At 39.0% G+C, this 26,629-nt stretch overlaps 1 protein-coding gene across 1 annotated transcript in view; it reads right to left on the reverse strand.

Annotated features, from left to right (window-relative positions):
- Positions 1 to 26,406, reverse strand: part of ATP11C (ATPase phospholipid transporting 11C (ATP11C blood group)) — a 37,743-nt gene extending 11,337 nt beyond the window's left edge. The window contains exons 1-20 of the mRNA XM_089487659.1: positions 26,324 to 26,406; positions 24,536 to 24,593; positions 23,245 to 23,364; positions 22,215 to 22,304; positions 21,133 to 21,213; positions 20,926 to 21,033; positions 18,695 to 18,823; positions 14,021 to 14,124; positions 11,511 to 11,558; positions 11,126 to 11,190; positions 10,942 to 11,023; positions 10,291 to 10,441; positions 8,794 to 8,991; positions 8,291 to 8,443; positions 7,832 to 7,989; positions 6,607 to 6,678; positions 5,765 to 5,838; positions 4,514 to 4,617; positions 4,097 to 4,278; positions 2,907 to 3,170 (exon numbers count right to left, since the gene is read on the reverse strand). Coding sequence (XP_089343785.1) covers positions 2,907 to 3,170; positions 4,097 to 4,278; positions 4,514 to 4,617; positions 5,765 to 5,838; positions 6,607 to 6,678; positions 7,832 to 7,989; positions 8,291 to 8,443; positions 8,794 to 8,991; positions 10,291 to 10,441; positions 10,942 to 11,023; positions 11,126 to 11,190; positions 11,511 to 11,558; positions 14,021 to 14,124; positions 18,695 to 18,823; positions 20,926 to 21,033; positions 21,133 to 21,213; positions 22,215 to 22,304; positions 23,245 to 23,364; positions 24,536 to 24,593; positions 26,324 to 26,406 — 2,324 coding nt within the window. The remainder of the gene's footprint in view (positions 1 to 2,906; positions 3,171 to 4,096; positions 4,279 to 4,513; positions 4,618 to 5,764; positions 5,839 to 6,606; positions 6,679 to 7,831; positions 7,990 to 8,290; positions 8,444 to 8,793; positions 8,992 to 10,290; positions 10,442 to 10,941; positions 11,024 to 11,125; positions 11,191 to 11,510; positions 11,559 to 14,020; positions 14,125 to 18,694; positions 18,824 to 20,925; positions 21,034 to 21,132; positions 21,214 to 22,214; positions 22,305 to 23,244; positions 23,365 to 24,535; positions 24,594 to 26,323) is intronic.
- Positions 26,407 to 26,629: the final 223 nt, after the last annotated feature.

A 26,629-nucleotide genomic window follows, 5' to 3' on the forward strand; every position in this document is an offset into this window, starting at 1 on the left:
CAGTAAAACTGCAGTACAAGAAAGTACAAATGCAGTAATACTGCAGTAAAAGTGCAGTATTGCAGTTTTTTCATGTCCAAAAAACTGCAGTATTACTTCAGAAAAACTGCAGTAATTTTTTCGTAAGGGTGTGGCTTTTAATAAACCAAAAATATCAACAAAGTTCTTCATATTAAACTGTATCTGAGAAACGAGCAAACCTACAACCAGAGGCGTATATAGGGTATGGCAGCCATGGCACGTGCCATGGGCGCCATCCCAAGGGGGGGCGCCGGTGAGCGGCTTTTTAAATGCCGCTCACCGGCATTTTTTTATTTTTTTTTTGATGCGGAGGAGAGAGAGGGGCGCCTAGCAACCGCTCGGCGCCCCTCATTCTCCTCCACGAGCCCTCTACCCCCATCCCGGTGCCGGCATTTCATGCAGAGCGCCGCAATATGCCGGCATATTGCGGCGCTCTGCATGAAATGCCGGCACCAGCGAGCGGCTTTTAAACACTGATGCGGAGGAGATAGAGGGGCGCCGAGCGGTTGCTAGGCGCCCCTCTATCTCCTCCGCATCAGTGTTTAAAAGCCGCTCGCTGGTGCCCGCTGCTTCACTGCTGGGTGCCGAAATATGACGTCACATTACGGCGCTCAGCAGTGAAGCAGCGGGCACCAGCGAGCGGTGCAGGAAGACCGCAACATGGTGCTCCCGTCGCTGGACTTCAAGGTGAGAGGGGGGGGTTAAAAAGTGATAAGGGGGGGTTAAAAAGTGATCAGGGGGGGTTAAAAAGTGATGAGGGAGGGGGTTAAAAAGTGGTAAGGGAGGGAGGGAGGGGGGTTAAAAAGTGGTAAGGGAGGGAGGGAGGGGGGTTAAAAAGTGGTAAGGGAGGGAGGGAGGGGGGTTAAAAAGTGGTGAGGGAGGGAGTTAAAAAGTGATAAGGGGGGGTTAAAAAGTGATAAGGGGGGGTTAAAAAGTGATAAGCGGGGGGTTAAAAAGTGGTAAGGGAGGGAGGGAGGGGGTTAAAAAGTGGTGAGGGAGGGAGGGGGTTAAAAAGTGGTGAGGGAGGGAGGGGGTTAAAAAGTGGTAAGGGAGGGAGGGAGGGAGGGGGTTAAAAAGTGGTAAGGGAGGGAGGGAGGGAGGGGGTTAAAAAGTGGTAAGGGAGGGAGGGAGGGAGGGGGTTAAAAAGTGGTGAGGGAGGGAGGGGGTTAAAAAGTGGTAAGGGAGGGGGTTAAAAAGTGGTAAGGGAGGGGGTTAAAAAGTGGTAAGGGAGGGAGGGAGGGAGGGAGGGGGTTAAAAAGTGGTAAGGGAGGGAGGGAGGGGGTTAAAAAGTGGTAAGGGAGGGAGGGGGTTAAAAAGTGGTAAGGGAGGGAGGGAGGGGGTTAAAAAGTGGTAAGGGAGGGAGGGAGGGGGTTAAAAAGTGGTAAGGGAGGGAGGGAGGGGGTTAAAAAGTGGTAAGGGAGGGAGGGAGGGGGTTAAAAAGTGGTAAGGGAGGGAGGGGGTTAAAAAGTGGTAAGGGGGTGGGTTAAAAAGTGATGAGGGAGGGGGCTAAAAAGTGATGAGGGAGGGAGGGAGGGGGCTAAAAAGTGATGAGGGAGGGGGTAGATATAAGTAAAGAGTGTGCATTAATGTGTGGATGCATTGAGTGAAAGAGAGAGCATGAGTTAATGTGTGGATGAGTTGTCTGAATGAGGGCGAGCATGAGTTAATGTGTGGATGAATTGTCTGAATGAGGGAGAGCATGAGTTAATGTGTGGATGAGTTCTCTGAATTAAAGTGTGAATTAGTGAGTGACTGTAAAAGTGTTTGTGTGTATCATAGATGTATAATTGTGGAAGGGCAAAGATGGCACTAGCAGGAGGTTTGAGCCTTGGGGACCGAGATGGCACAGGCAGGGTGTATATGGGACAAAGATGGCACTGGCCGGACTGTTTGGGGACAAAGTTGACTTGTGGTGGGCTATTTGGGGACAAAGATGGCAAATCTTATGTGTGTAATCTGGGTGCTGGCCAGGTTCTATGTCGGCAGTGTGGACGCCAGGGCTGGCTTTGCGGTGTGCAACCTGTGATATATGCCTGTAATTTAGGGGGTTTTAAATATACCTTTAATGCCGTGTTTTTATGTGAATTCCAATTGATCTTTACCTGCAAAGCTGGGTTTTTGTGTTATGCTGTAGATCCATATCTGCTATGCTATGTTTCCATACATTATTTATGTGTACCTGCAAATACAGGGTTAATATGTCTTATTCAGTTGATCTATACCTGCGATGCTACGTTTCATATATTATTATTGTATACCTGCAAATACAGGACTTGTATGTCTGATTCTGTTTATTTGATATATACCTTCAGTGCTGAGATCACAAGTGAATTTCAATTGATCTGGGTTTGCGTGTTGATCTATACCCGCTATCGGCAGCAGGGACTAATATATATATATATATATATATATATATATATATATATATATATATATATATATATATATATATATATATATATATATATATATATATATATATATATAGGCAGCAGGGGCTAGTAAATGGGTTTTTATTTGGACAGGGGCGCAATTTCAGTGCTTGCCATAGGCGCTATTTTCAGTAGATACGCCTCTGCCTACAACAGCGATTTCATGTTAATGTTAACAATTGTCTTTGTAATCAATGTCTTCATTTTCGAGCAGCAGTTAAAGTGAGCTATGTCAGATGCAAAATAACAAAACAAGTTGGTGTTTACACCAAAGAGCAAGGTGAAAAACAATGATCAATTCATTGTCTAACAACCCGAGATTTAAATTTAGATGGGGACAGAGGTCCATTACCACTAAAAGATCAAAGGAATTTCATGAGATATCCTGTAGAAGAAAAAGAAACAGCCCATATTCGATAGAATCTAGTCTTTCCTACCATACAGATAATTTACCTTTTCAAGCCCCCTTTAGGTTTGGGAGCCTCTTGCACCAGCCTTCGATGGTATTCTAGTAGCAGCTCTTGCAGGCGGTCCTCTTTCCTCTGATACTCTTCCAGAGTTTTGGTGGTTAGCTCTAGCAGCTCCGTGTTGTTTTGAAAAAGCCTGCAGGCATAGCAAGTGGACTTGGCGGTCTCCAACTTGTCACCTGTGAGAACCCAGACCTTCATTCCCGCTGCATGGAGAGCTTCAATGGTTTCTGCTGCCTGCTCTTGGAGTCTGACAACAAATCGAGTAAACATTACATTGTCTATATTCTTTGCTTGCTTGATAACATCGAACAATCTCCTTAAGTAGCCTTGACTTATCACACATACAATTGTCAGTAGTGTTTTTCCACAAACCACTTGATACAGAGGTGTAATTTTGATGGGCTTTTCATAGTTCACCTTTAACACCGCACGTTCAGCAAGGCTGCCCTTAAGCAAACTCATCATCTTACAAGATGAAACATTTGAGGACCATTTATTCTAACAAGGGCCGTCCAAACATGTCTTTAAGCAAACTTCAATAAAAAAAATAAAGCCAAGCTGAAAACACCGAGTGAAAGGCTCCACGCTACTGACAGCTTTATAGATATATTTTTGTTAAAAAAAAGGAGACGCCTCTGCTAATATTTTCCATATTTCAAGTAAAGAAAATTGATTTTACCAGAGGTGTCCATGTTAGACATACAAAACTGTTTGATTTATCAGGCCTTTAAAGGATGTCTAGATAAGAGCTATAACTACTACTACTACTACTAATCTCTTTCTGCTCCATTAGGAATAAGGGTCAACCATCATTGGCCAAGAAGATGTTTCCATCTCTGATATTGTATACCGGCTTGGACATCCCTGACATGTTCGAGGACTCAGCCCTTTACAATATTTAAATGCTCTAAAAGCTTATTAGAGATGGAGGTAGTTGAATAGAAACAAAACTAGAAGAAGTTGGAACAATTATTGCTGTGACACTCAGCCTTACATTCCTTTATTGTTGTTTTAAGGTAGAGGGATGGCAGGTAAGGAAGTATATTCATAGAAAATACAGCTAATCCTATTAGCGTTGATCTGACATCTTTGGTAAAGCAAGGTTTCCGAGGATGTTTCATTGGGTCCAACAGAGGACAGTACTTTAATGCAAAGCCTCTAATGAATGATTACCTGTCTTCCACAGCAGTAGCTCCCAGCAAATGCATGTCAGCTTCTATGTCATCAAAAGCTTTGGAGAGCTTTTCTTCTCTGTCCTGCAAAGCCATTTTGGCCTCATCCAGCTGCTTATTCATTTGGTCATACTCGTCTTGGCTTAGTTCTTTGAAAGCCACGCACAGGGTTCGATACCCATCCTAGAATCAAAAAGAACACATTTTAAAAAGAAATATATAAAACAGCTCAAAAATGTTTTCCTATGTAACCACCCAGCGTTTTCTTTTTTTTTTTAAAACTTGAAACGGAAGCTTCAGGTTCAGATATGCATAACCAATTTCCCAGAAAGCAGTGGAAGAAATGTGATATTTCACTGCTTTGTGACTGTTCTCATACTAATTATGTATATTTCAGTGTCTGCATGTTGAGACGTACCAAAGCATTCTGCTCGACGTGCACTTTAATCCTTTCAATCTCTTCAAGGGCGACTCGAGGAAACATAGACGAATCTGCTCCTTTGCAGAACAGGAACATTTTTCCTTAAACGAAACAATGGGAAGTAAACAACTAATATCACTGAAACGTGGAATGTTCCACACGACCGATATATGTAAACACGGCATTTAACAAGAAATATGTTCCGTAAACATGGCTAAATACGGAGAGAGGTAGGATAGGTCTTCCCATTAGCAGCAATTATCTGCTAACTCCTAGCAGCAGGGGCCAGCAGAGTAAGGATTTAGAGGTTTATGGAAGGCTGACGGAGGTCTTTTTATAGTCACAGAAACTCAAAAAAATGCATTTCATGAAGTAAAAATACGTCTATAACTGAATTCACAACGGGTAAAACAAAATCTTATACAAGCAGTCATATCTCACTTTGATTTGCGAGTTATTGGTTTTGGGTAATGCCAACATGCAAAGCATAATTACATTTATCATATAAAGGTCCTAATATTAATTTAACACAAAGCACAAACTGTTTTGGAATCAAGATAAATATCCTAACGTTGCACTAGTTACCCTTCTGTATTATACACACACATTATGTACACTTGTGCATTTTACACATATAGGTATATACATGTATCTAATTTTTTTTCTAAATGTTAGGAAAAAATAGGCGGAAATTAAAGTGTAGATGAGTATTAGCTTAACTTTGACACGGCGAGTTTGCCACCTAGTGGACTGGCATCGCTTTACAGTTTGACGTTCGCTCCTTTACTACCCAAAACATTTTGGCAGAATCAAGACAGCTAAGTGGATCAATTAGTGGTTTAGCAATAGTGGCCACTATGAACGCAGCTGCCAAAGTCTTAAGGTGTCTGGTGATCCCAACACCCATTTCTATGTGGCTTTTTAAGTAGAAAACCACTGTAGATGTTAAAAATTTAGGTAAGAACATTTGAATAGGAAGTGGAATCATCAGTTATTGGTACAAGCACAACAATGGGAATGGAGCATGTGGGGCCACATAATGTTTATCATCTCCTGCTATAACATGCGGTGGTGGCATAGAGGTAGGATGTAAAGGACACCAGTAATGGATGAGGGACACAAACATATTCTAATATGGGATTATTTGACTTAAATTTGTCTTGATCATTCTGGTAACATCATACACGCTAAAGGATGGTACTAAACACACTGTATGTCTGTACTTGTCTGTCAGTCTTTAAACACTACCTGTGTGGCTTTTAACAAGTACACTCATACGTCGTCTATCAGGATCAAAGTTCAGGACATGAAGGAGCTGGTATCTGTAAGGGAATTCCATAAATGTTAAAACAAAATATTTGAAAAATATGAAATAAGGGAATAAGAAAGAAGAATAGCCATAATACTTTGATTTAGTACTAAAACATAGCATCTACATATGTAAAAAAATAACTGAAGAACAGAATTACATTCAAGTTGAAGACAAGGCAAGATCGGCTTTGATTTTCTATGAATCCGCTAGTAAACAAAGCTACCATCTGCACCAAATAACCACTACAGCTCTGGGGGCCTACTCACTGGCCCTAGGTACTTGCCACCCTATATATATATATATATTTTTTTTTATTATTATTATTATTGAACAGCTGTCCCAAAGCAGAAGGATGGGGTAAACTGTAGACCTAAAAGTGTGATGAAGAAAAAAAGGGAGGATGAAAAAGCGGTAACAGAAACACCAGGGATGAGGAGGCTGAAAAAGAGCAGTGCAATGAGGTCAGAAAAAAACAACAAGGCTAAAAGGAGAAACTGAGACATTAGGCACGGAAAACATGGTCAAAAAATAAAAAATAAAAAAAAAAAAAAGACAAAAAACAGACATGGGAAACTAGATGAGAACAGTAGACAATGGCAGAAAGGGGAGTCCCTGTGATATACAACCCAAAATATGGAGAAACCAGAGGTAGAATGGGGCATAAATAGACAGGGAGATTAAATTAAGTGGGGAAGGGGACGTTAACTGTATATTTAGCCATATCAATCCCTTTCGTGAAGGGAACTCTGAAATTTCACACATACTGTTCAGTACTCACGTTTCCAATTCATTCCTTTGGTTTTTAATTTTCATGATGTCGTTTTCAATTCCCATGTATGTGAAACCATATCTGTAGATATTAAATTAGAGACATTGAGTTATTTAATGTTGAAATAGAGCCAACAAAAGGAAAAGAACAAGTAGGAGAATATCCCACAAAGGGGCTATTTGTGATGAAACCTCCTGAGACCCAGTGAGGTCTTTATCTAGAGAATCCTTAACATCTAATGCTGACTTGTGGATGATAATCAGTCACCTGACTAGTAAATAAATGTCTATGGCATGATGGCTTTGTCCAAAACCAGTGTCTCTTTCTAAAAAGTAACTTGAGAGAGAGTTACTTTATCTTTAAGGTGCTATGAAAGAACGGATAATAAAGTAAAAACCTTATTTCTTTCTAATGAGGTGAGCCATCAATGCATGGTTTCCATAGTCGTTCATACAATGTTGCTCTGTAACACCATGGAAAGCCACCCGATTTTACAATACCAGACATGACCACAAGAGAGAACCACATCCCTACTGTGAAGACACGGCTCAGCATTAAGTTTCAAGTCAGGTTTCTATCCTCATGTGAACTGGATTAAACTCGAATGCCATGAAAGAAAACAAACTTAAGAGCCAAGCATTCCTGAGTAGCGTGTTAGATGAAGTCATCTGGATGCTAGGAAAAGAAAGACCCTCTAAAACGCTTAACGGGAAAGGACTGTGCTACTAAAAACGATGGTATCTACATTGACAGCTACACTAAAACATAAATAAAAGAAATACATAATTCTAGTTTGATTCTAGGGCATTGCAATGAACATGCAATGTGCATACCAACACCTTGCTGAAATGAAGACAATATCAACAAAGTCTGATTACTTCTTTGGGCTTGGACTGTTTGCTTCTTTGGTCTCTAACCCTTCTGGCACGTTGGTATGGAAAACATTACAGATTAACACCTAGAAGAACATCTGATCCAACAAAAGGTCATGGAGTATCCACGTGAGGTTCACTAGATCAGTTAATGTGTGGTCAGAGTGCTTAGCTACAATATTTCAGGAACATATTAACCATGACTACTGAAGAATAGCACTTTAATTTGAAGAAGACAGCTTTCAAAGACCTTCTCTCGTCTTATTTTAAGGTAGACCTACAAGAACCACATAAACTGAATGTTGAATATAACACCTGTATTTAACGTAAATCTATAAGTTATATACAAATGCTAGTCTTACTTTTTTGCCCCGTTCACCAACGCGATTTCATCAGGGGAAGCGGAAACATAAGTACATTTATTATCTGGTGATGAAACCGGCCCATCGGTTTGGCACTCTTTTTTAATTTGTACGGTGTGGCACAAGCACAAAGCCCGTAAAAACAGCTCCTCTTTCTCCTAAATAAAACAGGTAAATATACAGAGTTAATATACATTATATACACATATGCATGTGTATGATACCGAACAACATGGACCTTCCCAATCGAAACAAAGAGTTGTTTTAAACCAGTCTTTTATCATCTGCTACCAAGTACAAGGCCTCTTGTAGGTTCCGTGAACATATTAAGAGAGATGCCAATATTAAGCTAAAACATGTACAGCATAATTTATAAAAACATTGTTTTAAAGGGCTAGAGAATATTTAAAACTTCCAGAGGAAGTGAGAACACAGAATTGTAGAAGAGGGAAACTTTACCTTTGCAGCTTTCCCAAATGATCCACCACAGCCATCAATCACAGACAGACCGTCCACAGTGTCGTCGTATTTGTGTCCATCGATGCAACACTCAATGAACTCCATTGTGTTTTCTGTTAGTGTCCCTGTTTTATCTGTAAACACATACTCTACCTGAAAGAGGAAAGAAAACTTAACACAAATAGAAGGTGTTTTCTTTAATCAGCATTTTATGTAATCCAAGAATTTCCAGAAGTTGGGCAACAGCCGTCAGAAGAAAAGACGAGCTGCATCTACGTGAAACAACGTTCTTTTGGGTTCCTGAAGGATAGCACTGAGGCAAATACGACAGGATTAAAAAATCCATGCAATATCCTTTAGCACTATCTCCTGGAAGACCAGCCCTATCCTTTTCCTATAACAATAGATCTACTTAATGCTCTTTGTTTAGTGTTCATGTTGTTCTCTGTTGGACATCAAACAGGAAAAGCTCATCCTGTCAAACATACAATTTCTCCTCTCACCTGCCCGAGCTCCTCATTAAGATCAGAAGTATTGACCAGAGCCCCCTCTTTTATTTCTTCATCATACATTTCCTTATCCCATGAAATGAAAAAAGATCCTAGGAACTTCTGCATTTCCACCGTGACGTACATAGACACCGGAATGATAAAGTTGAATAGAACCATAAAGGACAGGAAATCTGTGAATATTTTTAATATCTGGTGGGGGAAAAAAACAGGTCATCGATAAAAATAAGGTACCATTTGTTTTATGTTAATGCTGTCAATCATTACAAGGGACAAAACAATAACATTATCAATGGCACCATGACTAATGACTGGATAAGCTTCCTGTTCTCGTGCTCATTCCTTCCTCTTAATGTTGCCTCTCGCTTATTGTTGAGCGCACATAGTTTTTTTTGACTGGTTCAGGCATTTAGGAAAAAACATTTAAAAAAGAGTGAGATAGGGGGAGAAGTTTGGGGCAGGAAAATGATTAGATGATGCGAGTTGTGCTTGTTATTATACGTGAATTTAGTTATGCTTAAATAACCGGTTTACCCCCAAATCACTCATTGCTTTTGTATTAAATACATGAAGAGGTCACCCCAAGTTGTCGGTGGTCCCCTTTAAAGAAAGGCAAATTGTTCAGCATATATTGTGGTTTCAACAGCGCAATGGAAGGTTTTAGTTCAGTGCCCCTAAAACCAACGCCTAGATTATTTGGTTAGTATGGATTGCGTTTAAATGCATTTTAGGTCAAATAAATATACCTATAAATCAACAGATTTCTACACTGATGTAAGCATGGATTTGAACCACCTTTTTAATCAGCATTTGTGATGTAGTCATACTAACTTTGTTATGTCTAAGAGGTGAGCTTGATAAAGCCTGAATATTTGGGTGAAGTTCCTGAATATTTCTTGTGGGTGAGATTTAAGAAATCTACTATATTAACTTTGCATTATGTAGCACGAAAGGATCACTGTGGTTGGCCATTCTTAATGTAGAGTAAGGTCAGTAAGGGGAACTGGTCAACCCAAATATAACATCAGCTTAGTAAGTAAACTATGAGTTCTGGTGTCTTTTCTAAAGGGGATAACCAATTTAAAAGGACATTCCAGTCACTCAAATGCATATGACAACCGAGTAATCCCTGTAAATTAAGGTGGTGTCCTCCTTGCAAATGCATGGTGGTGTTTTGCCGAATCCCCCATATGCATTCGCTCCTCTGCCTGCCCCACAGCTATTTCCCATGCAGAAGATGTGTTTGGCTTAACACATCTCCTGGTTCACGATGCGTTTACCTCTAGTTAGCTCCAACCTTGGCTCTGAGGAGAGAAGGGGGGCTGTCTAACAAATACACCCGTGTAAATGCATGGAAAGCGTTCCCATTAATTTCATACTTTAATATGCATTCTTCTTTGTGAGGCTATTGGGGACATTTAACTGCCGATTTAATATTACAGACCATAACTAATTCAGGTCTAACAAATGCATCAATGGAAACTACCATACCTTGAACGACTCCTTTTCCTTGCGGGTTTTCAAATTGTACCAAGGCTCGTCATTGGCTGGATTACTCTGCCATACATACTTCAAAGTGGTACAGATGGTTGCTTTGGAGACCAGGATGCATAAATATACTATTAGAAAGGCATTGATAGACCTGAAAACAAAAAGAACAAAAATAGTATAAGCAATATAATTGTAATTTTATAATTACATGGGCAAAAAATCACTGGGATTCATATCATTTGTTATTTTTCTTTCATACATATACTTTTTTTCTTGTAATTGGGTGAAAAGGCAATGACTAGGTTTTTAAACGAGGGTCATCAGTTTTCGAACAAGGGAAGTCTTTATCTTGTGAGTCTGCACACCAGACAGCAAAAATGCATAGGCATAGAAGATTTTGGGAGCTTAGTGTGAGAAAGGTGCATTATGCAAGTGTTGGCCGTCCTCCAACGCACAACAACTAGAAGAGTAAAAAGAGGAAACCCTTGACATAAATAAAATGTGCAAAAAAATGAAATAATGGGTCTGAAAAAAGGTTCATGTATGAAATCTTGGCTGGGAGAGGAAACAGTAAAAATAGGTTGTATGACCAGAAATACACGAGAAGCAAATGTCACTGAACACAAGAACAGTATAAAGGAGCAGACATACTTCTCTACCGCAGAGCGCTTTTGAGACTTTCCTTGGTAGTTCAAAGCCATTTTGGTTTCCATGCCAGTGTAGACTGCAACGCCTGCACAAAAAGTAAAGGACATTTAATTCACCAGGTGATTTATTAGTGTTGTTAATGTATGCAACATTTTGGGTGTAGACCTTAAAGAATACTTTTAATTACCATAAATTTTCCTGGTGTTCTTTAAAGTTGCTCCTTTTAGCAGCAAATTTTCAGGACCTAAAGATCTAAAAATAAATACACTGTCTCACGGATAAAGCTAAATCAGTTTCCATCTTGGGTTTTTTTGTTTTTTTCTCTATTTTAGTAAAACAGTTATTGATTAAAAATCCAGTTATTCTTTGTTTATTAGAACTAACACCATTATCAATATATAAAAATCAGTGGGTTTTTTTTTTTTATTATTGCAATTGGATTTTCTTTTAACTATTTTATATATTCCGACTACTTGGGTGTCCCTGATCATGATAACAATCAGAAATACAGATCAAAGAATAAATCCACATTATCATGTGAAGATTGAATTATAGCTACGATAGAATTATACCTTGCGTTAATGTCCTGGTTAGTGTATATATTCATTCTTCCAACAAACCTGAAAAACACACATAAGCCTTGGGTGTCACGGATAACATTTGAGTGTCCAGGTGCGGTTGAAAGACGGTTATGCAAAAAGGCCACTTCAAGTGAATACACACACACACACACACTAACATTCAAAAGATTGGGGTCACTTAGAAATGTCCTTGTTTTTTAAAGAAACACAAATTGTTTCCATTAAATTAACATCAAACGTTTCAAAAATACAGCACAGAGACGTTGTTAATGTTGTTTTAGAACAGCAATTGAACTGCAAGACTTTATTACTGAGATGGCGGACACATTGAATACGGCGACGCTGTAGCGGGTGTAGTAATCCGCAAGTCCACAGGTTTATAAATATTTGAGTTCTATCTGTAAAAAAAAAAAAAGCCCGGCCATGCAAATTCACAACCTCGCCGGATAACATGTATAACAAGGACATTGGTGACAGAAAAGAAAATCTAGCTCACTGACTAAATACCAAATATTGCCTGCAGAATCCGCCAAGACCTGACTACAAACACGGATAAAAGACTTTAATGTAAAAAAAAAAAAAATAAAAATCCAAGATCTGCAGACCACAAAAAGGAAAAGAAATCACATATAGGTTAGTAAATATAAGAAATGGATTGTGACCTAATCTGATAAAGGCCAATGTCCTACCTGTCCTGAATTTTCAAAGACAGTCCTTAGTTCTGGCTGCTCAATGTTTGACTTTTAGGGTACGTGCTGCTCTTTACAATGCGCTCAGATCACCTTGTTGGATTTATATAGGATTTTATGGAGTATGTTGACATGCAAGCACTTCATGTTCATCATCGGTTAAATCTGAAGAAGTGACCTCTGAGGTCCCGGAAATTGTTTCTGTTGTTGGCCTAATACATCACCTTGGACCACACAGTAAGTCACACAAGATGGGAAGTAATATGGTGAGACATACATGACACAGTACCCAAGGGGTTCCCTTAAACAATTCTAGATGCAGCTATTTTGTTTATTTTTTAACATTTTTGTCTGTATTTACTAAGCGACCACACTCCTACACACATTTGTACAGCCACTAAAACCAGGTGAATACGTTCCACCCTGTGGAGAAACCTCACCCGACCATCACAAGTCACCTGAGACAGAATGGGCCTTCAATGTTACGCTTCTGGTTCACAAAGAATAACAAAGAAAGGCTTTAAAATAACCCACAATGAACAAACACCATGTCGCCCTTTTGTTTACTTGCAGCTGCATTTCTGAACAAAAACAGCAGAAAATCTGGCAAGCGTGAAGACAACCGTGTCCCTGACCTTAAGGAGACTATTCAACGCATCCTTCATTTCTATAGATAACACTTTCCAAGGACTCCAAGTCTCCAAACTTCCAACCTTGAATTCAAATCACACTTGAGACTGTCTGGAAATGGCACAATTAAAAATCCCTGCAACACTTTAATTGAATACTAGTTATTTTAATTAAGGCAGTGCTTGTAATTGAATGTTTAAAGCCAAAAGCACGGAACTTCCTTGGGAAACTATTCATTAAGACCCAAGAATAATTAGCCGCTGAAATCACGACTAAGCTATGTTTAATGGCACAGCTTCTATATACTCTAGCTCACGGAATCCGCATACAATAATATGCATTTATTTCCTGAAATACAGATGGAACTTCTTTCTAGATACATAGCTGTAAAGAGATATCTATCGACAGGACATACGTGATACATGGCATGGATCTCACAGCAGGTTTTATATATGCCGACGTTGTCCACATTGGTGATATGGTTGGGACACGTTCTGGAGCAGCAGTCAGTTAATTCCTTAAATTCTACATGTTGCTGCTAGAGTCGAGGGATCGGCCATCTTAACTCCAACAAACTTTGAAAGCCGTTTAGTGTCCGACAAGTGCACCCGTGCACCGTTTAACAATCAAACACTGGCATAACTAACTGTATTAAGGAGATTATATGTGTTAGGTCAACCCACCCCTGTCACCATTCCCAAAATATTACTGTTTTATATACACACACACCCTAATCCATTGTAAATTTAAAAAAAAACCAGAGCACTATTCCCCTTTATACCAGTATGTCTTAAAGCATGTTAGCGTTATTATTTTGTATATTATCAATATGTTGACAGTTTGTTAATTTTATTGTTAATTTTCAATGTCCTTCATTGTAGAGTCAAGTTGATGCCCTTTTTGCAATAGTGCTGCAGAACCTGCGGGCGCCAAATCAATTAAGTGTACCAAGCATTTAGATGATATAATTTCAATCTTTGTGTACCATACATTTCTCAGTATAATAGTATAACACGTTCCATTTTCCTCTACAACTTGTGTTCTTCGGTGTCCCACTTTAAATGGCTTATCTGCAGTCACTAGTTTTGCTGGAAATCTCCTTTGTGTGTCTAGCCCCAAGACATAGAAGGAGCATCCCTATGTCTGAAAAAGTCTCAATATTCATTCTGTTATATCACTTACTTGTAAAGGTCAGGCTGGGGTTGTTCACATTCGATTGTGGCTGTGAGGGAATCAATGGCTTCATCGGTGCACAATGAGGCGGTTTCTCGCACAGCAAAGTAGGTCTAGATAAGAGGGTACACAATGTGCATGAATTATTATTTCTATGTTGGGCTATTATGAATTCTCATTTGTTATTAATTAGTAATTAGTTATTAATTCTCAAAGCACCTCATTCACGCATGGAGCTGCTCTTCTCCTTGTTTCTGCTCTACATACACAATTTGAACATTTCAGATGATACAGGGGTGTGTTCAACTGGTAGATGAAAAATCTGACTCTCCCGCAAACGCTTAGGTTAATTAATATATTAGAAAATATTTTTGTTAGACGGAGAAGAGTGCACTTCAGGAATATTATGAGTCAAACAAAAAAATATAGATAAATATAGAGATGTATATATCACATGTGCATCGCCCCATATACCGTATTTGCTCGATTATAAGACGACCCTGATTATAAGACGACCCCTCAAATTTTGGATCTTATTGGGGAAAAAAAGAAAAGGCCTGAATATAAGACGACCCTAATGGGAAAAAAATCAAAACCACTGTTTTTGTGTTTTTTTCTTTCTCACCTGTCAGTGGGAATAGCAGATCTATATGTCCCATCAACATGTCCCATCAACATGTCCCATGCTCCTCAGTCACGCTTAAAGGGGTCTGGGAATCATGGGAAATGTAGTTCACTAGGTTGTGCCCCTAATTGAACCAGCTATGCAAATCATTCCTACCTGACAGTCTATGCTCCTCTTCACAAATTGTGAACAGGAGCACAGACTGTCAGGTAGGACTGATTTGCATAGAATCATAGGCACAAAACGTAAAAAACGAAGCTGGGTCAGGTGAGAACAGCGCGACCCACGTGACCCGCGCATCTGTTATGGTCACAGCTTCCGATTCGGCCGCATCGGAGGATGCTGAAGCCGCGGATTACGGAGGCGGCGGCTGCTGCCGCGGATTACGGAGGCGGAGGCTGCCGCGGATACGGAGTCGGCGGCTCCCGCGAATACAGAAACGGCGACGGCTGCCGCGAATACAGAAGCGGCGGCGGCTGCCGTGAATACAGAAGCGGCGGCGGCGGCGGCAGCTGCCGCGAATACAGAAGCAGTGGCGGTGGCTGCAGCTGATACGGCGGCGGCGGCTGCCGATGGAATTGTGAGGTATCGTGGGGGATGATCTGAGGCCTGATTACAAGACGACCTCGATTATAAGACGAGGTCGGTTTTTCAGAAGTTTTTTTCTGGAAAAAACCTCGTCTTATAATCGAGCAAATACGGTATTTAGTGGTACTTCTGCTTGCTCTATTTAACAGAACAAAAATAAAACACCAGACTGGCTGAAATTTGCGTATTTGGATATGCCCAAATTTTAATAAAAAAAATAAATTGGACCCCAACAAAACAAACAAAAAAGGAAAAGTTCTCAATGTTTCTTTGCATTTTGTTGTTTTTTCACTCACGCTCTCTCACGTAGTCTCCCTACATTCTCCGCAGACCACTTACGTGCCTCTGTCTGGAAACAGCTCCATTAACAAGGCCTCCTGAAGCACTTCCACAAAAGGGCGAGGAGGGGCTACCCCAGAGAGGCCAGAATAATGCACATGGTTTCTCTGAGAAAGAGAGACACAGAAAATCTCCTCCTCAGCGGATCCAACTGCATTATTATGGCCTCTTGGAATACTTCTGTAAAAGGGCAGAGCCACAGCATGCCATATGGAGACAGCTTCTTCTTCCTCCAATCGGGGTAGAGAGTGTGTCCGAAGATGCCGCCATTTTGTGGAAGCGCTCTGGGAGGCCTGGTTAAGAGCTGATACAAGGGAGAAACGGAGGAAGTAAGAAGATGGAAGAACAAGAGAGAAGAGAAGAAGTAAAGGTGCCAAAAAAAAAAAAAAAAAAAAAAAAGAGAGACAGGGACATAGATTAGGTCACCAGAGAAGACCGAAAGAGAGCATGATATTATTATTTATAAAGCGCCGACAGATTCCGCAGCGCTGTACAAAGAAGAAAATTATATAGATAACAACAAGTACAATACAGCAATTGACATACAGATAGAAGAGGAACGAAGGGCCCTGTTCCCGCAGGAACGATAGAGAATGAATGAGAATGTGTGTGTGTGTGTGTGTGTGTGTGTGTGTGTGTGTGTGTGTGTGTGTGTGTGTGTGTGTGTGTGTGTGTGTGTGTGTGTGTGTGTGTGTGTGTGTGTGTGTGAGCGCGAGTGATGGTGAATGACATTGAATTTCATTTCTGAAAGTAAAAAGCCCTCCGAATTTCGTACACAAAAACAGTGCAGGAAACTAAATTTATTGTATGAAAACGAATGGACCAAAAACAAAACAAAAAAGTGTTTTTTAGCCAATTTTGCACGAGTTTAGCATCAATCATGTTAACTGGGTCTCTTGTTTAAAAGCAGATACATTGCTTTTTGATATATGGATTCTATATTTGAGCAGCCCATCTTTTTTTATGATGCAGAACTATATTTAGAATCCAATGCTTCAATTTCCATCGCTGATTGGAAACACCCCGGACATTCATGCGGCTTTTTTTTTTTTAGTCTATTTATAAAACAGTCTTGAGCTCCAAATGACTATGGTTGCCAAGCTGTATATTTAAGGTAAAATTAGCCAGGCTCCTGCCAGAGAGATTCTGAAAGCTTTGCACAAAGCAAGCAAACTACAAAGCTCATTGAACCGGCCGCACATAATAACTTAGACAAAATGGAAATTATGTGACATGAAAATCCATTACTCGGTGTGTGCTTGCTGATACAGTCGGAAACATTCTGTGGTTCTATGTAATGGTGCGATACAAAAAAAGAAACGATCAACACTGCGATTGCCTAACTGTATAAAAGGTCTTGAAGAATAATTTACCATAACCCAAGTCACGCCAAAAAATCTGTAAACCTAATGCCTGTTCTGAATGGCTTTCATTTGTGACCATGGGGTCATTCAGAGAGTTTTTGCAGGATACAATGAAAATAATTCTGGAAGAACTACCCTTAGGACCATGTTTGTGTTGGAGAGAAAACCAAAGTAATGACAAATCTGAGATGTGGATACTTTTTTGTACTTTACCGAGAGGGTGGTAAATAAGTGGAATAGTCTGCCAGGAGAAGTGGTAGCGGTTAATACAGTATGAGAATTTCAACACAAATGGTATAGGCTCATGGCTATCCTGAATCTGAGACAAGGACTAATTATGGTCTGAGTTTTTACATTAGGAAAAACGGGCAGGTGGGCAGACAAGATGGGCCAAATGGTTCTTTTGTCTGCCAAATTCTGTGTGTCCACAATACTGGAAACTTTTTTTTTTTTTTTTTAAACAATGTATAAAATAAAAAACCCTAAATAGAACAAAAAACAGATTAGATTTGGGTTCTAATCTAAGACTGTCTTAACTTTAGCTTTTCAGTTGCAGCTTGACCAAATTTCCCATATTGCTCTGCAAGGCTCAGAAAATGATCAAGGATGGTCCAACACTACACTCCAACATCTTGAAGGAAGCCTTTGGACAACCCTGTCCTAAACTGTGTAGTGGCACGTGAAAGGTGCATAACCGTACGTAAACAGCAGATTAGACAAAACATTGTCCTGGCTTCAGGTGTGCTGTACTTTGCAGACTTCAGGGTTACAGGTGGTGGGATCTGACCCATAAAATAAAGTCTCTGCTGGCGTGCATAGAAACCGAGGCACCTCAACTAAAATTTATCAGAAACAAATAACCACAAAAGTTGTGTGGAGCAATAAAAACAGGAATCTGATATATAAAAACAAGCATGAAACATGAAAATTGGTGGGAGTACCCTTTAAAGCATTTATGTCTGACTAGTTTCAGGTTAAAGCATCCTTAAAACTTCCAGAAAACTCCTGAGTAAATACAATATCCCTGTGCTGGGATTATGGTTTATGTCCTATGCAAGCATTACGAGCGTTAAGAGAACATGAATCATCTCAAACAGGGATTATTTATAATTTTGTTATACAAGCGTTTGATACCTCAGCAGGTTTCCATTACAGCTGAACCTTTTACGCTTACTAAGGTGAATCAGCCATAAAAGAGCAAAACTAAGTAGATAAACAAAGTAGTCAAAATAGGATGTATCAAAACTCCTTATAATTAACAGCTGGAGGACCCCTAAAATTTATATATTTATACACACACACACACACACACACACACGTGTCACTTTCCACTGGCTTCTTCTTGAGGTATTTGAGCAGAGAAGCATTCTAGACTTTTCATGAAGATCTAATGTGTTTATTCAAAAACTAGTTTTACTACTCACTGAAATAAGTACTTTTATGTGATCACGTGTGCCTTACGTGTATCATAAATTATGTATAGAGATGTTAATTACATTGATCTAGCAATCATAAATCGTAAAAAGTCTTCTCTAAAGAAAAATATAGGGTGAGAATTAGTCACTAAGCAGATACGTAGATAAAATCTGTATAAGCTTTTATTTAAAAATTCACTAGGCATAACTTCTGAGAAAGGTTACTCTTTATGTTTATTTGGATGTAAGGTAACTGCTGGCTTTATGGATGAGCTTGGGAAGCACTTTGTAGTACTGACACAGCAGTGATTGAATGAATTCGGAGTATATTAATGAAGTAGAATACGCATACCTTAGAGTTGGACTCTCCATCCAGGCTTGCAGTAGTAGCTGTACATATCCCATCACCACAGCTCGTGGAAAGTAAGATAAGGTCACATGGGAAGGTTTCATTGTCTCGCACTTCCACTATATCACCGACCTGCATGGAGTAGGAAGAGACCATATAGATTATCCTTGTCTGCATAATACGAATACGCAAAATTCCCACTAGAAAGCTAAACATTTGAACACTAAAACCCTAAGACAACACGCCATCTTTTTCTACCCCAAAGTCTTCTTTATCCTAACAACCAAGCACAAAATCTGCAGACACCCAACAAATACTATTTAGAAGCAACTACCCAAGGCTAGATTGTAAACTCATTTGAGCCGGGAACTCCTCACCTGTGGTTCCTGTATGCCAAGTTGTTATGTTATATACTGATTGTTATATTATATACTAATTGTTACGCCCCGTCTACCCTTTGTACAGAACCGCAGAATCTGATGGTGCTCCATAAGACAAATAATTCTAATAAATATTGGGGGTTCTGTCACATTATATTGCCATATATTGCTCTTGGCAGCACCTCAAATGCTGAATGTTTATGCTTTTTAGGGTTTACTTTTCTTGTATTTGTGTGTATATTTGTAGGTCCTACAGCACCGCACATAATAAACCAGTGCCGTATTAATGGTGTTCAGAGAGGGCTTTAAATTGCTGGAGAGTCTCTGTGAGTTAAAAGACAATACAGTCCCACCGTGCAATTTGTTGAGTTAAACAGCACAGCACAGTTTATAAAGGTTTTACACCAATGAATCGGGGAATTTTTTATTAATTTAATCACCTTTTATAAAATAAGGATTTCTAATGAAGACAAACATAGCAGCGTACTGCAGAATTTGGTGGTGGAAGTCATAAAAAAAATATCAAAAGTGAAAAGGTTACTGTAACTGCAGAAGTCTCTAAGTAGACTATATATTGTCATTTAGAAGCCATGCATAGACGCCTCTAGGGTGACATGGGAATGAATCTGCTTTGGCACATTACGGTAATATGAAAAATCTCTATTTGGAGCCATGATATTAATGAGTCCATCCGTGAAGGTCACAAGACCACTTAAATGTATCCTGAATTTTAAATTAAAAGACCTACAGTGACAGGCATTCATTCAGTGCACGGACTTCTTCAACCAAAGGTTATGCTAACTGGTTGGAAAGGCACAGGACATCTTGGCTGAGTTTTGCAGTTAATTTGCTGTAAGCAGAATCCTTGTTGATGCCGATGTGAATGTTCTATTGTATTTACAACTCAGTTAATGTAGAGAACAAAGATTTAACACTATGGAGTGAGTTGACCGCAGAGTTTGCAGTTCTTGACTTTACTCTACATTACAAAGAGCCAACCCCAGTGATCTTCTGCTACAGGAAACACTCGGTTGGCCCTGTATAATGTATATTAGATCAGCGAGATGCCTTAAAAGTCTCCTTACACATTGAATCATGCATTATATGGGGCCCCAGCTTAGCACTTCTTGGACTTTCATAATGAATACTGAAACGAGGCAGTAAAAAAACACAACTCTTCATTTAGTGAATAAACCTCACTATACATTATGAATGGCCAAACCCAGTGAGCTTTTCCTGCCAGAACAGCTTTGACGGAACTGTATAATGCGTTCTTAAATCAGTGAAATTTCTTCAAAGCCTCCTCACCCATTGAACCATATTATGAAACTTGTTGGCATTTGTAATGAGTGGTGAAGTGACGTTGAAAACACAACTTGACTGCAAACTCTCCCTTTAGTGAATAAACCCCTTTGAGTGATCACAATTGCTAAGAACTACAATCTATGTACACAAAAGTTGTTTTTTTTGCAAAACAAAGCCAGTCTACCTTAACGTTTTAAGATGCTGTTAAATTACGTGTATTATTATTATTATATTTTATTTATATGGCCTCAACAATATCCACAGCACTTCTTACAGTACCTACACTGAAAGGGTAGGACGAAACTAGAATTGACAGACTAAGACAAAGCGATACATTAGGTAAAGAGGGCGCTGCTCATTTAGCAATGTGATGTATTAATATAAACGCACAAAGGAAATGTTTATCACCGTTACACATACTGTTCCCACCAAATCTTCGATAAAATACCTTTTTTTGGGGTACAGTTTTTTTTGGTATTTAAAACTTTTTCTTTAAACCTCAAAGTTTCCAAAAGTGTTGCAGAAGCTATGTACTTTTACTTGTGTTACCTTTATTTTTTCACACTCCTTTTTGACACATTTCGAATTTTCAATAATGGAAACAGTACTCTTGTTGACTTCTCTGTCGGCTCGATGTCGCAGCCAGTCTTCATAACCCTGCAGTTAAAAGGCATATAAGATAAATAGCATACAGACTATACTCGTGCATGCTAGTTGCATACATTTTCTTGTGCTAGAGTTGATCAGTCACAGTACCTGCTTAATTGCAGTGACGGTGATAACAAAGAATAGAGGAAGGCCACTTGTCACTGGGCTAGTCGGAGTATCTACAATCGCCTATAATGAAAATCGGGGGGGGGGGGGGGCACAAAAACATCACTTTTAGGAAAGAAATAGCACATTGGAATAACATTAAAGGGACAGTCTCGTCTTCAAAGTAATTTTCAAATGCACTAAGAATCCACTTATTTTCAAAATTATTATTATATTATTTTCGTCAGTGTATATACATATATTTAGCGGCACTCGTTTAAACAAAACTTCCCGTAGATCTAACTATGTCCATTTTTAAATCTGTTTCCTTTGTATTATTTTGAAAGCATGAAGATGAAAGGATACCACAAAGCTTTTGTAAAGTCCTGTATTTATTCTTCGACATCCTTTTATTTAACTAAATGTTAGTCAATTAGAACATGGTTTATTGTTCTGATGATAAGTCCTTGGTCTTGTCTTATGTGTGGGATAGACCTAAAACTGTCCCGAATCTGTTTAAATTCCCTCATTGGGTTAGCCTCCACCACTTCTGATGGGAGGCTGTTCCATTTATTTACCACTCTCTCAGCAAAGTCAAATGTCCTTAAATTACATCTAAGTGTCTGATCCCCTAGCTTTAGATTATGACCTCTAACATTTTCCTCCCTTTGAAATAAACTTCCTTCCTCTACTTTGTCAATTCCCCTTATGTATTTTAGCATCACATCTCTTCTTTCCCTTCTTTCCTCCAAGCTATACATATAGAACTGTTGAATACCGAACTATTGAATATCCAAATTTTACATTCATCATATTTACCATATGATATTTATTGCAAATAAAATTGTAATTTTATAACCTGTGTTTGGCGCCGATACCTACTGTACCAATAATTGCATTATACTCCTTGGGACACAGGAACAGCCCCAGCTGGTATTTAGCTGCCTTTTACCTCCCCACTTTCCTTTTTCTTTATTTCTATACCCATTCCTGGCCCAGGTCTACACACGTTACATCATTTAGTATACTCAACATAAAAATGTAAGATTTCAGAAAATGAAAAGATGAAAAGCGAATAAACTTACCTGAACCAGAAAAATTATAAGAAAATAAAAATTTGCTATTCTTCTGAACTGCTCAAACAAGTTCTTGGGGATAAAGTTCCACACAGTGTACTGCAAGGGGAAGAAAAAACAATTTCACTTCAGGAGTAAAGCTTACGTTTTTTTGATCACATACCCTGAAGGTCAACGTGTAACTTACACAGGGGAAACATTATCAAATTTCCTATGGTATGTTGGTATAGTAAGTGTGTGTTGCTGTATGATATTAGCAAGTGTGTGTTAGTATTTAATAGAGTGTGCGTATGTTTAAGAAGCTTTCTGAATGACAGCAAGGCACTAATTGAGTTCATGGAGTATTATTTTCTGATTTTTGTATGGTTTAGATATAGTTTAGATATAAAGGGTTTCTCCTTCATAATGCAAAATGAAGCAGAAATTAGCTGAAATGCCCCACTACGGCTTAAATAAACATATAAAACAGAGTAATAAAGCTAAGAGTCAAGTGTTCAAAAAGCATTGAAACAGAGTTAAAATGTAAGCAGCTGCCTACTGTCCACACAGCTGAATTATTAACTGAAAAGGTTAAATGATGACCCCATCCAAGGTCAAGTGATCCTTTTTTTTTTTTTTTAAATAAATGTAAAAAATGTATACATAGTGAACTCTTATGTTATGCATAAAGCTGATGAGATTTGCAAAGTGCTAAATGTAGAGCAGTAAGCAGGAAAATTCTATACATGGCGACTGTTCCACGGTTAGTCATTCTGCCTTAGAATCCTGTAAATATATAACATGGTATAATAGTCTAAAAATAAATAAATAATTTGAAACTGAGCCTCTGACGGTATGTTACCCATCATTCAAACTCAAATGGTTTGCTGTGTGTATCCTAGAGGAACGGTGTCCAAAGGTGTCCTAATTTGTGTGGAGCAATGTTCTAGAATGGCATGCATATCTAGAACAATATAAAAGATACTGTGGATTTCACGTATCACATGAATGGTCCAACCTACAAGCGAATATTCATTTTAGCGTAATGGGATGTACATACCTTCGATGAGACAATTCTGTTATCACAGTATTTCTGCGCAATGAAGGCATCTGTTTCTGAAGTTGGCCGGTTGCCAACATACACAGTACGAGTTCCAACTCGTTTCTCTTCTCCAGGACACTGTCAAACACGAGAAAACGTAACTGAATTAAGTGAGGTTATGGTAACGTTAATGCAATCCACCATTAGAGAACACTTATGTAATATAAACGTCTATGCCAAAAGTCCATTTTACTGTATTTCCAATTATCCCAATATAGCAGGCATTATGATGACTACAGCATTACGACATTCAGAAAAAAACAACTCTCCTAAAAATAAGTTTCTCTGCCTTTTGCAAAACTTACACCTTCATGGGAACTTGTACCTCAAATATATTAGTTGTACTCTTTGTCTAAAACCACAAACCAACGGTACATAGCCATATGTGTTATTAGAAAACGATGCCTAGAATAAAAATGGCACACGTAATTCAGAAGAAGTTATATGCAGAAATTACCCTACTGTAAAACCGTAGATAACTGGCGTGAAAAAGATATAAAATACATAAAAATAAATCATGAGATATGAACATGTGTATCATATTCGTATTCTCCAACTTTCCTGTACAAAAGAAAAATATGGGATCATGTGCATAAGAAATTTCAGTATATATTGAATGAAAATTCAATATATAAAATCACAACTACCAGAAAGCTAGCTACTAAAAAAATAAAAAGTGGGTTCATTTTAGTGAAACAAAGGCATTTTTTTTAATATAATCCTTTAACATAAACCCGTCAATCCACTCAAGAGGTTCTTCGCTTTCAAGGGAGGATTAAGTCTTGAGCTCCAAGTTGGGAGTTGGTCAAAGCAATACAGGGTCAAATCTGGCTATGGCAGCTTGAGACCAGGGCCATCATCATGGGGTACAACCAGTACCAGACTCCCTGCTCTCTCATGGGCCCCTAATTGGTTGAAAATAATATGTATCATTGGTAAAGACGGGGGCCTACAGCCCATATGGAACTATGAGAGCAGAGGATTGCTTCCATGCGGAGGTGAGAAATGCGAGGGAGCAGCCGGGAGGTATGTACACCTAGTTCTCCTTTTCTGTATAATTGTCTGTCTTTTCCTCTTCTTATCTCCTTGTTCTTTGTGGGGTATACACCCCATGTGGCTCATCTGGGAGCGGACAGGGCCCATGAAACTAAATTCAGGGATAAGTTTAGGAATAACAGCCCCTGGCGCCCAGTATGAAGATGACAGAACACTTGCGCTTTTCTATTTAGGCCTGTACACTATTTCATACTGGCCATTCTTGGTCTGCTAGCGAGGATCGGGCAGTGTTCTTGAAAAAGAAAAAAGGGCTAAAAAAAAAAAGGAAGATATGCAGAAATAAGCTGGAAGAATAAAAAGGAAGAAGCAGAGGATGAAAAAGATAGGACAGGGGGACACCTCGGCTTCGAAAGGACATTGCTTCATAGGCGCAAAGCAGAAGACGTATTGGAGTATTCTGAGTAGGTGTTTATCCAGGGGTGCCAAGTTGCCTCGAATTGAGCAGTTTGGCCTTGCAGCTTGGCTGTAATTTTGTACATGTGGATAAGATTCTATTTATTCGCTTTTAAAGGATATTGTAAGACACAAGAACCTTTAACATAAGCCTAAAGTTACAAAGATTTCTCTAAATGTTCAAAGTAACCTAATGACGCTAAATTTCCAGAAGCATCAAAACTGTTGCCACCACTACTAAATATTTTGCCTATTAACACATGGGAGAACAAGATGACTGACATAAAAATGGAGGTGGATAATCTGTCAATATGTGAATAAAAAAGAGCAATTTAAAACACCACATTATTAATTCAAGACAGGATGTAACAATGATAGATGGGGATTGTCTAGCAATGTAAATGTTTTTTCCCCTTTGGATACTCCAGACTAAGTATGTGATGGAAACAAATTTTGCTCAGCAAAATCGTCCTCCATTAATCCATCATAAACAAAGGATGCATTTGTCAAACGGTATGTTTTAAAGTATATTTAGCTGGAGAGAAAGAAAAACAATCTCCCCCTACCCACAGCTAGTGAGTATAAGATCTATCGATATGATTTGAGACTCTTGGGTGCATTAGGCACTTCTTTTTAAGTGCTTAGCCAAAATTAATAAAAAAAAAAAAAGTATACAGTTTTGGCAAACATACTTCGATGTTACGGACAAGGCAATTAGAATACTAAAAACATATTTTCAAGTTAATGCCAATTAACTGTTAACCCTATCCACGAGTCCGACCCTGCTTTATAAAGTGTATTTAAATAATGTATTAAACCAGCATCTAAGTAACTTACATATTTCTTGAATTTGAATTGTAATGTTTCTCTTGTGTAATTTACATAACAAAGGTAAATACAAAATGTGGATTTGTACAAAACAAGTGTATAATTATTAGACATAATCAGACAATTTTTTGGTGCATTTTTAGTCCATTCTTTTTCAGGAGATGAATTTCACTCCCTGCCCGTTTGGTTCGGACACAAATTGAGCATTTTCAATTGGGGAACAAAATGTGTTGCCCGGTGCCTACATTCATCCTCATACATTCTCGTGTGTGTGTGTATATCAAATATATATCATACATACACATATATATATACATATATATATATATATATATATATATACACACACACACACACACACACACACACATATATATATACACACACACACACATATATATATACACACATATATATATATACACACACATATATATATATATACACACACACACACACATATATATATACACACACACACACACATATATATATACACACACGCACACAACTAATCCACTCCCTTGTAATCTCCTGTCTAGGCTACTGCAACAACCTACTTACCGGCCTCCTCCTCTCCCGACTATCCCCCCTCCAATCTGTCCTCAATGCATCTGCCAGACTAATCTATCTAACCCGACGCTCTGCATCTGCCGCACCTCTCTGCGAGTCCATCCACTGGCTCCCCATCCATGGCAGAATTAAATTCAAAATACTCACGCTATCCTACAGAGCTCTCACTAACACCGCTCCCCTCTACCTATCCTCCATCAGCAAATATACTCCAGCCCGCCATCTAAGACCCAACAATGACCTGCTCCTTGCATCTTCACCTCCTCCCATGCCCGCCTACAGGATTTCTCTCGTGCAGCACCAACCCTCTGGAACTCTCTTCCCCGTGCTGTCCGACTCGCACCAACTCTACCCTCCTTCAAACGCTCGCTAAAAACTTTTCTCTTCAGGGAAGCCTACACCTGATATAAACATCAAAACTTCTCTCTCACCCACTTACAGCCCTTATCTCGCCCCACATTAACGCAATTCACTACCACACAATCCTCACCTC

This window comes from Sceloporus occidentalis, unplaced genomic scaffold (genome assembly GCF_023333645.1).
Source record: "Sceloporus occidentalis isolate IW3139 unplaced genomic scaffold, rSceOcc1.0.p SCAF_34, whole genome shotgun sequence".
In the NCBI taxonomy this organism is placed as follows: Eukaryota; Metazoa; Chordata; class Lepidosauria; order Squamata; family Phrynosomatidae; genus Sceloporus; species Sceloporus occidentalis.